The sequence below is a fragment of the Orcinus orca genome, chromosome 2 (genome assembly GCF_937001465.1).
Source record: "Orcinus orca chromosome 2, mOrcOrc1.1, whole genome shotgun sequence".
Classification (NCBI taxonomy): domain Eukaryota; kingdom Metazoa; phylum Chordata; class Mammalia; order Artiodactyla; family Delphinidae; genus Orcinus; species Orcinus orca.
In genome coordinates this window covers 74,985,586-75,004,128 of record NC_064560.1, presented here as the reverse complement: position 1 = coordinate 75,004,128, position 18,543 = coordinate 74,985,586, and the positions used below count along the sequence as shown (strand labels likewise).

The 18,543-nt window shown below is 34.4% G+C and overlaps 1 protein-coding gene across 14 annotated transcripts in view; it reads right to left on the bottom strand.

Annotated features, from left to right (window-relative positions):
- MEF2A (myocyte enhancer factor 2A) overlaps positions 1-18,543 on the bottom strand; it is a 174,867-nt gene that overhangs the window by 87,015 nt on the left and 69,309 nt on the right. For 11 of the 14 annotated variants that reach the window (XM_033431440.2, XM_033431442.2, XM_033431437.2 and 8 more), the window contains one exon: positions 5,498-5,680. In XM_033431440.2, the coding sequence (XP_033287331.1) occupies positions 5,498-5,551 (54 nt within the window). In that variant the 5' untranslated portion in view covers positions 5,552-5,680. Of the gene's footprint in view, positions 1-5,497; positions 5,681-12,899; positions 12,997-18,543 lie in introns of all 14 variants that reach the window. The other 3 variants (XM_033431438.2, XM_033431436.2, XM_049706101.1) reach the window with 1 other exon arrangement.

The window sequence follows — 18,543 nt, the reverse complement described above, 5'->3', positions numbered from 1 at the left end:
ATTTTTTTAATGTTTATTTATTTGGCTGCATCGGGTCTTAGTTGTGGCACGCCGGCTCTCTAGTTGTAGCATGCACGCTCTAGAGCGTGCAGGCTTAGTTGCCCTGCAGCAGGTGGGATCTTAGTTCCCCGACCAGGGATCAAACCTGCGTGCCCTGCATTAGAAGGCGGATTCTTAACCACTGGACCACCAGGGAAGTCCCATAAATTTTATTTTTAAATTGTTGTTTTACTCCAGTACTGTAATAACTATAAAGAAAAAGAATAGGACTAAAGGGCTAGACTACAAAATTCAGTGCCTCTATAAACTGAGACACATTTGGTTTTAACCTAACCAGCTTTCCTGATTTGGGGTAAAATCTGGGACTAATATAATTCTCTGAATTCAAGAAGGTTGAACTGTACCATCTCTAAAAGACCTTCTATGTTTTAAATCCCAAGTACCTGTAAAGATTTTCACATCATATATATTTAGACATACTTTATTTCATTGTTGAATTTAAAAGTCCAGGAGAGACTTTGAGTTTCTGCTCCAGCACTTAACACTCATGGAAGTCACCACTCTGTCCTAACAACAAGTAAAAAGCTGAACAAACTGAAAAATCAACAACTCTTCTTAGATCCCTCAGAGAGTTGAGGTCCCAGGGCAACTTCTACCTCCCAAACTGGAGACAGACAGGCAGATACTACAAATCATAAATTACCAGAGCCATGAGCAGAAACCTCCAGAGGAACCAGTACAGGGGTAGGAAAATCTTAACTGTAATTGATGAGTTGCTGGAGGATCACTGTGGACAAGTATAAAACTTAAGAACTCTAGGGGGACCCAGTCTTGGGAGGGCATATCTACACTTTTCTGAGTTTTACCTCCAGGACCTCTATTTATCAGGTTCTCACAGTAAATTGAAATAATCAACTAAGATGGTATAAACCAGTCCAAATATATATACAAAGGATGACAAAGAATAAGATCCACGTAAAATGGAGAGTCAAGATATATTATCAGACTAGATAAAAAACAAAATCCAGCCATATACTATTTACAAAAGATATACCTAAAGCATAAAGACATAGGTTGAATGTAAATGTAGAGAACTAGACCTATCAAGAAAATACTAGCCAAAAGAAAGATGTAGCTATATTAATGTGAGACAGTAGATTTAAGTAGATTTAAGACAGACATGCCTTCCTGAGGACAGAAAAAGTCAATATGTATTAAAAAATTCACCAAGAAGATATAACAATTCTAAATATGTATGAGCCTAATGAAATATTCCCCAAATATATAAAACAATATGTATTAAGCTAATAAAATACAGAGAGAAATTGACAAATCCATCATTGTGGTAAGTGCAATTACTGACAGGTCTCAATGAGCCAAAACCAAATACATAAAAAAACCACAAAGAATACAGATAATGTGAACACAAAATAAGACTGAATAGACATATGTAGAATCCTGCATCCAACAATTCAAAGAATACACATTTATCTCAAGTCCACTTGGAACATTTACCAAAACTTGATCATGATTTAGGAAATTAAGCAAGTCTTAACACATTTTAAAGTGTTCACAATCTATTGGTAAAGGCAATATAAACTACTATAAAACACTGTAATAAGTTCTATCATTAAAGTGTTTATAAAGTGTTTTGGTAAAGACTGAAAGATAGTATCTGAAACAGATTAAGTACATACATAATTAATATCTAAAATATATAAAGAACTTTTAAGAAAAAAATCAACAATCCAGCAAAAAATGGGCAAATCACAAAAACAGGTAACATTTCACCTTCATTGGACCAAAAAATATATTTAAAAAAATGAAAAAATAAAGTGAGAGAGAAAGGAAGGAGAAAGGCAAAGTGTATAGGAAAAAGAATTTTTCATAAATTACTGTAGTGTATCTGGTACAACCACTTTGGAGAGCAACTTGAAAACCACACAGTAAAGCTATGACAGACATACTCAACCCAGCAACTCCTCTAGATATTTATCACAGAGACATGTCCACAGATGTAGCTTTAGCATCATTTCTAACATAACATACGCAGCAAAATTTCTAAAAAACTGGAAACAACCTAAATGTTCTTTGATAGAAGTACTGATAAATGAATTGAGGCATATTCTTTCCTACGAACTAGTTGTACTAAATGAATTACACAGACAACTCTCCAAAACACTACATTTAGTGAAAAAGCATGTACAGATAATAATGCTATTATGTAAAATTTTTAAACCATGTTGAAACAATATTCAGTAATATGTGCTTAAGTAATAAAGAAAATACAAATTAAATCCATGATGGGGGTTACTTTGGGGAAGCAAAGAGGAATGAGACTAGGAAAAATTATAGAGGACAGTAAATTTTAAGTTTTTTTCTTTTACAAGGAAAGATATCTGCAGCAAATATGTCGGAATTGACATACACTACTTCTGGATAATGAAAGTAACAGTATTTGAGGTACTGTTTGTTCTCTGTATTCTGCCTTAAAATAATTTAAGTCTATTTCATTTTTTATTTCAAGTATAAGAGGATGTCTGTCTCTAAGTAAAATGGAGTGACTGATGGAAGACCAAAGAACCCACTGAGATCAACTACAAAAAGAGTGAAATACACCAAATACCTGTTCTAAGACATGAGAAAGCTGCTGAAGCAAAAAGGACTGAAGATGCCAAAACTTTAGAGGGATGAAAGACTTCACTTCCACTTAGAAGCTTCTGATGAAACTGTGTGTTTTTCCTTCTTGGTCTAGTTCTTTTTAAAATGTAAACTTTGTACTAAAGCATAACATAAAGGAAAGCTCACAAATCCTGAGTGTGTGGCTCAGTGAATTTTCAAAGAAAAGAATATGGCCTTAAATCTAGTATACACCGGTGCACCACCCAGAAACACTCTTTTGTCCTGTCTCCAAGTCATTATCACCTTGTCCCAAGGAAGATCATTAACCTAACATCTAGCATCATAGATTAATTATGCCTGTTGTTGAGTTTTTTATGAAGAGCATGTGTTCTTTTCTGCTTTCTTGGTATGGTTTTTGCAATAAATTGCACTGGGTCAACTGAAAATCCATCTGAAAAATATCAAATTTTGACCCCTACACCTCAAACCACACACAAAAACAAATTCCAAATGAATAGTAGATCTAAAATCCAAAAGCCTATTTACAAGAGAATAAATATATACACTGTGTTCTAGTCACACAATGGAATATTATACATCAATGAATATGTATAAAATACATCTCCATGCAACAACGATGAATTTCACAAACATAATGTTGCACAAAAGAACACGTGATGTTCCAATGACTTTAAGTGTGTTATTTAACTTACTAGCTCAAAAACTCTAGTAATTCAAAACTCTATTTGGTATTACCTCCTTCAGTAACTGCTCCCTGAACTACCCCACCATCAGAGGTTGGTGGTTTCTTCCATAAACACTCCTATTACCTAAGCTTACTTCTATTTGCAATACACTTAAATGTATTTAATGAGTTCCCAGTGCCTAGCAGTATCTCAGATAAAGTAGGTATTCAAATGTGGATGAAATAAATGACATCTCTTCTGCATGGGAACGATTTTTTCTCTTTAATGCAAGAATAATGAAACTTTTAACTCAGAATCCACAAATTCCAAAATCAGTAAAATTAAGATACCCTTTTAGTTTATAACAAATTGTTCCTAATCTAACCTTAAAAATAAACTACCCAACTACCTCTTTTTTATCTTTTCTGCACTTTTTTTTGCCAAAATCATCTGAGGAGAAATTCAGATACCCTTGTCCCATTTGGCAGCTTGGCAAGCTGACTTAGCAGGTAAATTCAACACAGGAATAGGCTATTTCTAGTTGCTGAGATATAGTGGCAGGCCCATTTTTTTAACCAGGTCATTTCCTTAACTTAAAAAGTTCCCATTACACAGTCACTTACATATTCCTAGTTGTCCCTTCCCTCTAAACATGTGGAGTCCTTTCCACTAGTAGTTCTAGTCTATCTATGCTCAATTTAAACATGACTCTGTATGGGATACCGAGAGCTGAAGGGATCTTAGGTGCTCCTCTGCTTGTACGTTATTCCCCAATAAATCCTATTTTACATTTATGCTGCACATGGTCATGAAACAGGTCCCCATGCCCCCTCTACATGTCACAATCCTCAGACTTGTGAAGGGAAATTTACTTGCAATCTTGCTAGAATCATTCCTTTGGAATGATGGTATGATTATTTTATCAGTCTTCACTATTTTATCAACCTTCATAACAAATCATACTGTGTGAGCCTTAACACTTTAGCTAAGGAATCTTCATGAGCTGAAACAAGGGGACCTCTTCAGTTTGGTCTATCAGCAACCCTAATCACTTCCACTAACTTCTTTACCAGCTGCTCAGTTGAGTTTTGTCTCCAATTATATCTGTATTACTGGATGAACTACTACTACTCAGACTTTACAGTACACATCTTCAGTACTGTTCTATTCCTGGTAAGCTTCCAAAAACCAGCTGTTCTTGAAACTTCTGATATGCAACCTTTCTGGAGATAGTATCCCTCCCTTCTGCATATGCTTTCAGTAGTAGTTCCTTTACAATAGTCTATGATATTATTTTTCCTTCCTTCCTTTAAATGAAGGGATTGGCAAACTTTTTCTTAAAGGGCCAGGGAGTAAAGATTTTAGGTCTATGGGCCATACAGTCTCTGGGGCAACTACTCAACTCTGTGGTTTTAGTGTGAAAGCAGCCAAATACAATATGTAAACAAATGTGCGTGGCAATGTCCTAATAATGCTTTATTTATATATAAAAATAAAAAATTGGCAGCCAGCCCATGGAACATAGTTTGCCACCCCCTGCTTTAAACTCTTACAACTTCTGGACTTCATATACCAGTATCATTATAACTATCCTGAATTTATAAGGGTTTACTGACATTGTAGTGAAAATTAAGTTCAATAATATTTTATCAATTAAAGCTGAGATATATACATAAATGACTTAGAAATATTTATAATAATAAGAGTTGTAAAAAAATTCTCATTATTTGTTGGTGAATCAGAAAATCTAACTGACCAGAACACATTCACTGATAACCACAGTTAACTTAGGTATTACCTAATTATGACAACAGAGGTGGTAATTTAAAATAATCATCAATATATGGAAAACTAACAAACATAATCAAGTGTACAGAAGACTAAATATATTATGATAAACCTACACAATGGATGGTAGTAGTGGAATTGCAGTGATTTTACTTTTCCTATTCTGCTTATTTATGTTTTCTATAGTTAACAAAACTGATTTCTATAATAAGAAAAAAAGTTTCTTTAAAGCACATGATGAAAAGTCAAAAGCTTTTGATTGCTAAATGTTTTAATGTAGTCTGAAAATAAAAATATTTAGACTTCAAATCAATTTTTTAAAAAAAATCAACCATTCTATCCTACACTCCTTTTTAAAAAAATTTACACCAATTAAATAGATAATTAAAATTTTCATTTACCTGTCGGTTCCTTTCATCCATTATGCGTGTGATTTGTATTTTCTTCCGCCCCATTTTCAGTCACCTTTCCTTCCTTATATTCCAAATATTTAATTCAAAAATTAATTTTCTTCAATACCCTAATGCATGGTACACAGCTTCTATTATTTCAGCTTCTAGTTCAAGGGCTACAGCTGAAATTTTCTATAAGATATAAAAGAAAACACAAATTAGAAAATTTAAGTTCTATAAGTTTGCAACTCATGAAAATGTTATTATACAAATTTCAAACCTGCCTTTATAGTGCACACAGACTGCATTATTAACTGAAATTTTTCATTACATAAAATTAGTAAACAAGTTGAAGTCTTGTTAATTTTACCCTTAAAATATCTCCTGAAACTTTTCATGCCTCTAGTTCTGGCTAAAAGAGTGCAATTATATATAACCTTTGAGTTTTTCCTCAATGAATATAATAACAGCAAAACAAGAGCAACACTTACTGAGATCTTTCTATGTGCCAGGCACTTTTCTAAGTACCTAATATGCCTTAACTCATTCAATCGTAACTTCAATCTTCTGAGTTATAATTATCATCTCCATTTCATAAATAAGGATATTAAGGCAGAGAGCTGTTAAGTAATGTGTCCAAGGTCACACAGCTAGTAAGAGGCAGAGCTTGTAATATGAACTCAGGGAGTCTCTAGAATTTCTACTCTAAAACATTATGGAATATCCTTAAAAGCTTTTGATAGCCTCCATGTCAAAGGATGAACTAATAATCTGGGTAGCCCCAATCTGCCTTTACAAATTCTTCTTGCAAACTGCCCTAGCCACTAGCAAAATTACTATTTGTCAATCCACAAAGACATTATATACTTTCATAATAATATGCACCTAAATGAAACACTATTCCTTTGGCCATTTAATTATCTCCTCCTTATCAGCCAAGATTCACTTTGAATGTCACCACCCTGATGAAGCCAAGACCAATTCCCCTTGGTAGAATAAATCATAGCACCTTATTTTGTGGGTACATCTGTATAAATTCCAAGATTATTTCCCTTTGAGACTGTGAATCTTTCAAAAACAATGATTTTTTATTCCATTTATCTGTACAGTAGAATGACTGCAATGGTATAACTTGTCATGCTCTGAATGACAGTTGTGTCAAAAACCCAGTGCTTTCAAAAGTTACATAATAAAATATTTACAGAGGGATGGGGGATGGGAGACAAATGTTATAACACAATAACAATTTCTCAAGGGAATTTTTTGAAGTATTTTTAATATTGTACATGTAACTCTATAAAACTTCAACTGTACTATGCAAATCCAGTGTTTAAAGAAATCTGGCTTTTGCTCAAAAGCAGTGAGTTTCCAATTCTTATCACAACCATCATTATCATCAGCACAGCATTTCTTACATATCTTCCCTTATCATTCTGTTATTTCTTTATTTATACAAATATTAATTGCTCAACTATTAACAACTGATAACCTATTCAGTGATCACCTACTTGCAAAACAGGTACTTCCAAACACTGAACTAGGTACATATGATAAAATGGTCAAGGAAAAAAGGCATAATTTCTGATCTCACAGTCCAGAGTCTAGTAGGGGAAAACAGACATTAGTCAAACCATCATATAAATGAGTTTGTACAAAAGTTCTTTTACCTGACCTAAATTCATGGTCAGGGCAGGCTTCACTGAGAACTGCTTCATACTCAAACCTGAGTATGCACATATACTTACTAGGCAGACAGAATAGCATGTGCAAAAACCCTATGACAAGAATGAGCAGGAAGCATGAGAGGAACTGAAAGATGGCTAGTCACTGGTAGGAATCAATTAAACAAGCAGCTGTGCTGTGGAGTGTTTCTGTTTTCTCAACAGACTGCAATATAAACAATAGAAGTTGGCTTACTCCAAATCATGTTCTATAATAGATCACAGCACATCCAATTCCCATTATGAAAACTTGCACAGTAGCAGGCAACGTAAATATTCACACATTTCACCACAGAGATAATATGTTAACTCCTATAAGGTATATGCACTTGTATAATCTGAAAAATTCTGAACATATCTGAGCATTTTGCTTTAGACAATGGTGGAGTAGGTTGCTTCAAACCTGTCTTTCCCTGAGAACCACTAGAAAAGCAAAGGAAAAAGTAATCTGTTTGGGCTTCCCTGGTGGCGCAGTGGTTAAGAGTCCACCTGCCGATGCAAGGGACGCAGGTTCATGCCCCGGTCCAGGAAGATCCCACATGCCGCGGAGCAGGTGGGCCCGTGAGCCATGACCGCTGAGCCTGCGCGTCTGGAGCCTGTGCTCCACAACGGGAGAGGCCACAGCAGTGAGAGGCCCACGTACCGCCAAAAAAAAAAAAAAAGTAATCTGTTTAAAACAACTGAAGAACTTTCAAGACAGTGAGAATTTGCAGGGCTGGGACCTAGAAGTAACAGGTGGGGCCAGACTTTAGACTCGTTTTCCCCTAGAATCATTCATAGATTCTTAAAACACTAGTTGAGAGGCTGAGAAGCTAAGCAGAGCTTTCCACACTTCTTTGGGTGGGGACACGAAAATTCAATTCAGAGCCTGGCTAGGAGGAATAGCTCCAGCAAACACACTGGGAAGCTGGAGGGAATCTAAAGGACTATACCCTAGGTAAAAGGTAAACCAGAAATAGACCAGGCCACAAAAGGAAAGAAGTACAGCTTCAAATCTTCTCAATCTGACTATACTGAGGGAATCTGGGCTACCTAGTATCATTAGCCTAGCTGCATGCCAGTAAAATCTTCCCAAAAGGTTTTAGCAAAAGTAAATCTTATCAGCAAGAAGACTCCAAAATTCAAATTATCCTATCATTTTTCATATGAAATGTCTAAAATAAAACAACCCATCAAGATCTGACTGAAAACTAAGACTTTAAAATGGCACCAGAAATAGACCCATAATAGATTCAGATAATGGTGTTAGCAGAAAAGTTTTTTATTTTTTTTAATGATCCATACTTTTGACCAGATTTAATAACTTTATTTATTTATTGGCTGTGCTGGGTCTTTGTTGCTGCACGTGGGCTTTCTCTAGTTGTGGCAAGTGGGGCCTACTCTTTGTGGTGCGCAAGCTTCTCATTGTGGTGGCTTCTCTTGTTGTAGAGCACAGGCTCTAGGCACGTGGGCTCAGTAGTTGTGGCTCACAGGCTCTAGAGCTCAGGCTCCGTAGTTGTGGTGCATGGGCCTTAGTTGCTCCGCAGCACGTGGGATCTTTCCAGACCAGGGCTCGAACCTGTGTCCCCTGCATTGGCAGGCAGATTCTTAACCACTGCAAAACCAGGAAATCCCAGAAAACAGTTTTAAAATAATTTACTGTGTTAAAAGGATTTTTTAAAATGAAGAATTTTAGCAAACAACACTAAAAACATGGAAAACAGAGAATTGAAAAATACAATTTTAAAAACAGAAATTAAGAAATTGATGGATGAGTTTAACAATAGGTTAGATACAGCTGACGAAAGAACCAATGACCCAGAAGATAGGAAAGAAGAAAATACACTGAAGCCCAAAAAGACACAAGAATGGGAAATACAGAAAAGAGTGTGAAAATATTATGAAACATGAAGAAAAGATCCAAAATTCATGTAACTGGAGTCCCAGAAAGGAAGGCGAGAACATATGAGAAAGAAAAGATATTTAAAGACCTAATAGTTTAAAACTTTAAAAAACTGATCAATGACATCAAGCCACAGATCCAAGAATATCTACAAACTCCCAAGCAAAACAAATACAAAGAAAACCACACTTAGGCAAATCAAAATAAAGGGGGAGGTTGGAGGGACAGAAAGAAAGAGACAGAAACAGCCACAAACAGACCTTAAAAGTAGCCAGAAAAATTAAAAAATATATTAACTTTAAGAGTAACAGTAAGATATAGCTGGCTTCTTTGAATAAATAATGGAAGCCAAAAGACAACAAAATGATATCCTCAGAGCGCTCGGAACAGGGTAAATGCCAAGATAGAACTCTGTATCTGGCAAAAAAAAAAAAAATAACAACCTTCAGAAATGAAGGCAAAATAGAGACATTTTTAGCCAAACAGAATCAGAAAATTTGTCACCAGGGAACATTGAAGAGACTTCTTCAAGTAGAAGGAAAAGAGGGATTGCAGATACAGCTTGGATATGCACCAAAAAATTGAAATATAATGAACGGGCTAAATATGTAACTCTAAATGAACACTGACTAAATAAAATAATGACAGTATTTTGTGGAATTTAAAATATTACAATGCACAACAATACATAATTGGGAAGGGTAGTAAATGAAGTTAAAGTGTTCTAAAACACTTTCATTGATTAGGAAATGGAAAAAGTTCTCATTTACTTTAGACTTCAAAACATGAAAGATGCATGTGGTAATCTCTGAGATAACCACTAGAAAGACAGAGTATATATAGTCGTTCCTTGGTATCTGTAGAGGATTGGTTCCAGGACTCTGAGAGGATACCAAAATCTGAGGATGTGCAAGTTCCTTATATAAAATGGCATAGCATTTGCATATAACCCACACAAATCCTCTCATATACTTGTAATCATCCTTAGATTACTTATAATACATAATAAAATATAAATGCTATGTAAATAGTTGTAGGCATGCAGTAAATTCAAGCTTTGCTTTTGGGAATTTTCTGTAATTTTTTTTCCTGGATATTTTCAATCTACAGTTGGATGAATCCATGGGTACAAAACCCGCCGACATGAAGAGCCACCTGTACAGCTAACAAGCTAACAGAGGGGGAAAATGGACTAATAAATAATCCAAATAAGATTTTAAAAAAATAAAACCTAATTATAAGATGATTATAGAGGATATATCTGACATGGGGATACAGAAAGAATAAGCATAAAAGCATGGAGAAAGATATCTTTTATAAAACACAAACCAAAAGAAAGCTTGTGTGGCTATACTTTACCATAGAAAACTTTGATGCATGAGATAGATAGATATATAGATATGGATAAGAATATAGTGGGATATTTCATTACAATAAAGTTCAATTCACCAGGAAGGCACAGCAATTCTAAATTTGAATGCACCTGGTAACACCTAAGTCAGGTATCTTTTCCTGAAAAGCAGATATTCTGTGCAAAACCCTAACCAGGAACTTGTTTTCCAATATTTTAAATAGGAAAAATTACGTTACATATCAACTGATAACCCCCAATCACTTCTCTTTTAAAATTTAACTAAACATAGAAAATGTCCATTTATCATAGTAAATTATCATGGTTAGGATGTAAAATGCACACTATATGACTTCATATGCAATAACTTTCTCCCTGGCTTTGTTTTCCTTCTCCACAATTTAACATTTTCTCATCATGTTTGGGGCATTCTACAAATTTAAGCAAAATCAAGGACCAAATATGAAAGGCAATTAGAAATTTATTCAAAACAAACACTCATGGCAGATAATAGCTCAAAAGCTTACAATATTGTAATATCTTTCTTATTGCCAGAAACATCAGAGATGCATATTCCCTTTGTTGACACTAAGCAAATGTTTCAAAATGTCTACACGTGCTTCTAATATTCAACAAATTACATTTGGAAGGTAATTTGTGACTTTCCCCCATAGACCAGTTTGCTAAAATATTGTACTGAATTTTACAGATTAAAAAATACTTTTTCTAAATAAACTTAAACTAAGAAACTACAGTATGGTATATAAAGCCAACATGAAAAGAACTATGTGAAGTCCACAATTCTAGCAAGTTGATTTTTTTTTTTTTTTTTTTTTTTTTTGCGGTACGTGGGCCTCTCACTGTTGTGGCCTCTCCTGTTGTGGAGCACAGGCTCCGGACGCACAGGCTCAGCGGCCATGGCTAACGGGCCCAGCCGCTCCGCAGCATGTGGGATCCTCCCGGACCGGGGCACGAACCCGTGTCCCCTGCATCGGCAGGCGGACTCTCAACCACTGCGCCACCAGGGAAGCCCCTAGCAAGTTGATTTTAACACAGCTTTCTCAGTAAAGGAGAAAGGAACAAGCACACCAAAACAAGGAACAAGCAGACTAGAAGAAACAGGAACAGATTTGAACTTTACAATTAACAACCTAACTGACATACAGAACATTATACCTAACAAATGCAGAAAATACATTCTTTGTAAGTACGTAAAAAACATTTACCAAAAACGACCATACGCTGGACCAAAACTAAGGGTTAACAAATTTCAAAGAACAGACATGTTTCTCTGAGCTCAAATTGAGCTATGAATTAATAACAACAATATAACTAGAAAATCCTTATATATGTGAAAATTAAGCAATAAACTTCTAAATAGCCCATGGGTCAAAGAAGAAATCACAGTGAAAATTAGAAAAAAAATTTTAATGGAATGCTATTAAAACACTTCCTATTAAAATACATAGGATGCAGCTGAAACTATTCTTAAGAGGAAAAATTTTAGCTTTAAAATACATATACACTTGAAAGGCCAAAAACCAATATTCTAAGCAACCATCTGAAAGAGTAACAAAAAGAACAAACTAAACCCCAAAACAGTACAAATGATGAAATAAAGGTAAGAGCAAAAAGTAATGAAATAGAAAACAAACATACAACAGAGATTAACAAAGCCAAAAGTTAGTTTTTTGAAAAATAAAAATTGATAACTCCTGAAAAGAGTAATGGAGGAAAAAAGGAAGCAATCCAAAACATATCTGGCCCCAAAGGTCTTAGATAAAGGAATCTGGACTGTCCTATACATATATTTATCAAACAAAGATTAATATCAATACAATAACCAACAAAAACCTGACAGTACTGTAAATTATTACTGGCATGAAATTAAAATGGCATGTAGGACTCTAACCACCACCTCCTGTATTTCCAGCTTACAGTCTCTAATAACCTAATTCCAACAATCTTTTGATCCCACTACGTTCCACAATTTATTAAGCCTACCATGTTTTCACTGTCCCTCACCCACTCTATGTTTCTTACATGCCTCCTTATCCAGCTTAATTTTCATATATCCTTAGTCCCTTGGCTCCCACTCTCCCTCCTTCTGCCACATTTCCTGGGAGAAAACTCACCCCTGAGGAGGGCCTGCTCCTATGTAGCTGAATATGGCTGAAAAATAAACAAACATGCTAACTAGGCTAATTAATCTGACAAAATTCATGAAGGTCATGAACCTCAAATCTTAAATATTCCCTTCATACTGCCCAGTAATCTTCCATTTCCCAATTTCCTAGTTGATTATTTAATGCCATATTCTATCTCCTCACATCTGCAATATCCATCCTTAATCCTCACTTTCAGCTGATAACTTTGCTACCTATTCTACTGACAGGAAAAAAAAAGCAATCAGAAGAGAAGCTCCTCAAATTCCTGCCATCACAACTATCAACCCACCAGCATCTGTCTCATATACTCTGCCTTCCTTCCTTTTAAGATCTTGACTCCAACAATTCTTCTTTTCCTTCCTTCAATGTCAATTTTTTCTTCCATACTGAAGAGTTCCCAGTGGCACCAAAAAAAAAAAAAAAAAAAAAAGATGCTATTATTTCACTTACCTAAAACAAAACACAGAAAACAAACAAAAAATCTTGATCCTGAGAGAAATTTAAAATATACTAAATAACAAATTCACATTTGCAGATTCTCAGAGTTTCAATTTTGTAAAGATGTCAATTCTCCCCAAATTAATCTAGAGATTCAATACAATCCTAATCAAAATACCAGCAGGTTTTCTTTTACTATATGCAGAAACTGACAGTATTACTCTAAAATCCATTTGGAAATACAAAGGTATAAGAATATTGAAGGCTACCTTGAAGGGTAAAGCTTAAAGACTCACATACCATCATTTACCAGACTTATTATAAAGCCATAGTAATTAAGATGGTGTGCCCCAAGAGAAAACTCAAAGCTAACAGAAGGAAAGAAATAATAAACAGCAGAACAGAGAGAGAAAATAGAAAAACAGAGTAAAAAAATCAATAAAACCAGAGTTGGTTTTGAAAAAGGTTAAAAAAATTGACAAACCTTTAGCTAGATGGATTAAGAAAGAGAGAAGACTGAAATAACTTACATCAGAATTGAAAGTGGGGACATTACTTACCAGAAATAAACATGATAGTAGCAGAGTACTGTAACAATAGTATGCCAACAAATGTAATAACCTAGATAAAATGGACAAATTCCTAGAAACACAAAACCTACCAATACTGGGAGGGAGGGAGGGAGGAGAAGCTGAATAGATCTACAATTAGTAAGAAGATTGAATAAGTAATCAAAAATCTCCTGAAAAAGAAAAATACTCAACCTGATGGCTTCATTGGTGGGTTCTACCAAAGATTTAAAGAAGAACTAACACCAATCCTTCTCAAACTCTTCCCAAAACCTGAAGAGGAAGAAACGCTTCCTAAGGTCAGCTTTGTCCAGATAACAAACCAAAGACAGTACAAGAAAAGTACAGATCAATATCCCTATGAACAATGATGCAAAAATCCTGAACAAAATACCAGCAAACTAAATTCAGCGGCATAGCAAAAGGACTGTACACCATGACCAAGTGGGATTTATTGCTGGAGTGCAAGAACAGTTCAACATACTAAAATTAATCAATGTGATATGCCACCTTAAGAGAATGAAGGAGAAAAACCACATAACCATCTCAATTGATGCAGAAAAAGGATTTGACAAAACATACTACCCTTTTATGATAAAAACATCCAACTAGGAAAAGAAACTACCTCAACTTAATAAAAATATATAATAGAAAAACCCCAAAGCTTACACCATACTCACTTCTAAAACAAACAAAACATCCCAACTGGAAAGGAAGAAGTATAATTATCTGTCTGAAGATGACATGATCATATATGTAGAATCCCCTAAAGATTCCACAAAAAAACATTGTTAGAATAAATAAATTCATCAAAATACTAGGATACAAATCAACACACAAAAATCAGCTGCATTTCTATTCACTAATACTCTGAAATGGTAAAATAATTCCATTTACAATAGCATCAAAAAGAATAAAATACTCAGGAGTAAACTTTAGTCAAGGAAGTGAAAGACTTGCACATTGAAAACTAAAAAAGATGGATAAAGAAATTAAAGCAGACACAATAAATAGACATCTCACTTTATAGACTGAAAGACAATTTTGTTAACCTGACAATACAAATTCAATGCAATCCCTATCAAAATTCCAATTATTTTTTTTTTGCAGAAATAGGAAAAGCCATCCAAAAATTCATATGGATTATATCAAGAAACAACAGCCAAAACAATACTGAAAAGGAAGAAATTGGAAAACTCACACTCCCTAATCTCAAATTTTTCTACAAAGCTACAGTAATCAAAACAGTACAGTACTGGCATAAAGACAGACATAACAGACCAATGGAACAGAACAGAGAGCCCAGAAATAAATCCATGTATACATGGTCAAATGTCAAAAAGTGTCAATGGACACTATCAACAGAGTAAAACAGCAACCCACAGAGGGTGAAAATAATTATAAATTACATATCTGATAAGAGATTAATAGCCAGAATATATAAAGCGCCCTTAAAACTCCACAACAAAAAATAAACAAGCCAATTTTAAAAACAGGCAAAGGACTTGAATAGACACTTCTCTAAAGATATACAAATGGCCAATAAGCACATGAAAAGATGCTCAACATGACTGATCATTTGGCAAATGCATATCAAAACCACGAGATACCACTTCACACCCATTTGGATAGCTATTTTATGAAACAAATAAAAAAGAAAAATAAGAAACAGAAAATTAGTGTTAAGGTACATGTGGAAAAACTGGAACCCCTATGCATTGGTTTTGGGGAATATAAAATGGTACACCTGCTGTGGAAAAAAGTATGGTGGTTACTTAAAAAATTAAATATAGAATTACTACGTGAACCAGCAATTCTACTTCTAAGTATACACACAAAAGAACTGAAAGCAAGGACTCGAACAACATATTTGTACACCAATGTTCATAGAAGCATTATTCACAATAGTCAAAAGATAGAAACAACCCAAACGTCCACTGGCAAATGAACAAAGAAGCAAAATGTGGTGTATATATATATATACAATGGAATATTTTTCAGCCTTAAAAAAGGAAATCCTATCACAAACCACAACAAGAATGAACTTTGAAAATATCATGCTAAGTGAAATAAGCCAGTTGCAGAAACACAAATATTATGTAATTCCACTTATATGAGATTCCTAGAGTAGTCAAATTCAGAGACAGAAAGTAAAATGCGAATTGCCAGAGATGGGGAGGGATAGGGAGTAGAAGAACGAATGGGGAGTTAGTGTTTAACGGGTACAGAGTTTCAGTATGGAATGATGAAAAAGTTCTGGAGATGGCCTGTGGTGATCACTGCTCAGCAATGTGAATTTATTTTAATGTGACTGGACTGAATACTTAAAAATGGTTAAAATGGTAAGTACTATGCTATGTATATTTTACCACAATTTAAAAGAATACAAATACTCCCCCGAAAAGTATGTACACACCTTTAAAATGATTACAGTATTCAGATTTTATTAATTCAACATAACCACTAACTCTTTAGGTCAAATGAGTACTGATTTTTCCGTACAGTGAGTTTTGCCAGAAATGGCAACATTTAAAACCTACCTTTAGAACTAAAACCTATCTTTAGCAAACACAGATGGGTATTTTTTCCACAGAGAAAGTAATATATATCCTAGAGGGGGAAAAAGGAATCTCTAATTAAATGTATTCAAGTAATGTTATTACAGTAAAAAAAATTAATTTAAACTGAACTTTCAGTTAACTGAAAAAAAATTTTTAGTATGTCATTTTATTAAAAGCAGGAACTAGATTTTCAAAAAGATTTCCTATAATAACTATAAATGGAATATAACCTTTAAAAACTGTGAATCACTATGTTGCACACCTAAAAATTATATAATATTGTAAAACAACTATACCTCAATAACAAATTTTTTAAAGAAATTCTGAAAAATTCCCAGTTTGGGATCTACTGTCTTAATTTAAAAGATATCACAGAATCTGGCACTCAGACTCAGACCACACTAACACTGATTGCAGATGTTCAGTCTTTTAAAATCAATTATATTTACTGTTTTAAAGAACACTGTTGCTTAAGTAAATAAATATTTTAAGAGCATGGACTTTAAACAGAAGGTGAATCTTTACTTTTTAAACTTGGCCTTTATTAACACCAATCATTGAGTTTATCAGAACACCCCATTTTGGTGATGCTGGTAAATCAATTATTTATTAATTTTTTTCAAAAGTTACTAAAATAAACTTTGTAATAAAAGTAACTATGTATAATCAACAACTGAACCTTTTTAATAGATAAACAGGTTTCTACCAAGAGAAAATCTTTAATGATTCATTACCTCTTTAAAAGACGGGAGGGGGTGGGGGGGGGACACAACTTCCCCGGTGGTCCAGTGGTAAAGAATCCACCTTCCATTGCAGGGGACTCAGGTTCAATCCCCGGTTGGGGAACTAAGATCCCACACACCACAGGGCAACTAAGCCCACGCACCACAACTACTGAGCCCACACACCACAACTACTGAGCCCGTGTGCCGCAACTACAGAGCCCATATGCTCTGGAGCCCACATGCCACAACTAGAGAGAGAAAACCCGCGTACCACAACTAGACAGAGAAAACCCGGACACCACAAGTAAAGAGAAGTCCATGTACCACAACTAGAGAGAGGCCCACGTGCCACAACAAAGATCCCACGTGCCGCAACTAAGACCCAACACGGCCAAAAATTAAATAAATAAGTAAATAATAAAATACTTAAAAATAAATAAATAAAAGAGGAGAACTTAAGAATTCAATTTTGGATATAATAAACTTGAGATAGTCAGGGATCATATGCTGGAAATGTCAAAAAGGAAGCTAGATATAACACTCAGACCTTAGAGCAAAAAAATACACTTTGGGGAATCTTGTGAAAAACAATGTGCTCACCTATGGATAAAATGTAAAATGAAGAGGCAGAGTCAAAGCCCCAAGGAACATTTATTATTATTGTTGCAAATGAATAGCCCCAAATTATCCTTAAGACATAAGGCTTTAAACAACTTGGCCAACATTAAAAAATTTTTTCAAACAGAAATCTTTCAGCCTCCCTTGAAAAAACCATTCTACTTTCAAGAATTTATTCTAAGGAAGTAATAAGACAATGACAAAGATATATATACATTTATGGATGTTCATCCCAATGCACCCAAAACAGTGAAAACGAACAGGGAAAAGACTATAAGCATATAGGCATGACCTGTCTATATAATGAAATACCATAGCCATTAAAAACGAACATTTTATAACAATGTTCACAATATAATGTTGTGGGCAGAAAATACATAATTCTAGTATTATTTTTAAAATTTTGTAGGTATGGTGTGCACAGATACAAGATGGCACTGTATATTCACGTTACCGAAATTAATAAACTGTGGCCAGTTTTTAAAAATTAGTTTATTTTTTCCAAAATAAACATCATTGTGATAAGGAAAAAAGTTATTACACACAACAAAAAACTAATGGCCACTTTTAAAATTAGTCAGAAAATTAAAATCCTGCAAGATAGAAAGCATGAACTTTAAACCTTACTGAAACGTTCCTTCTACTTTAGCATTTTGTGCAATTTCCAATTACTTTTTCTTCATAACTTGCTTCTAATTTCAAAGCACTATATGACTGAGAAGGTCTATAACAAGTGAAGTGAGAAAATATGGGTCCTAGCTCCAGACAATGTCACTAAAGTAGCGGCACAACCTTTGGTACACGACAGTTTCTAAGGAAAAGTGACTTTTTATAACAGGAAAATTGAAATTATACATGCTGTAAGTACTACACAAGGCTAGAATAAAATACTGTATATATACAAATATTTGAGGAAAAGTGATTATTACTACTAACAAATGTATTTTTAAGCATGATATAATGTATTACATTAATATTTATGATTAGAAAATGAGTACTTTATTTACTGTGTCCACTATTTC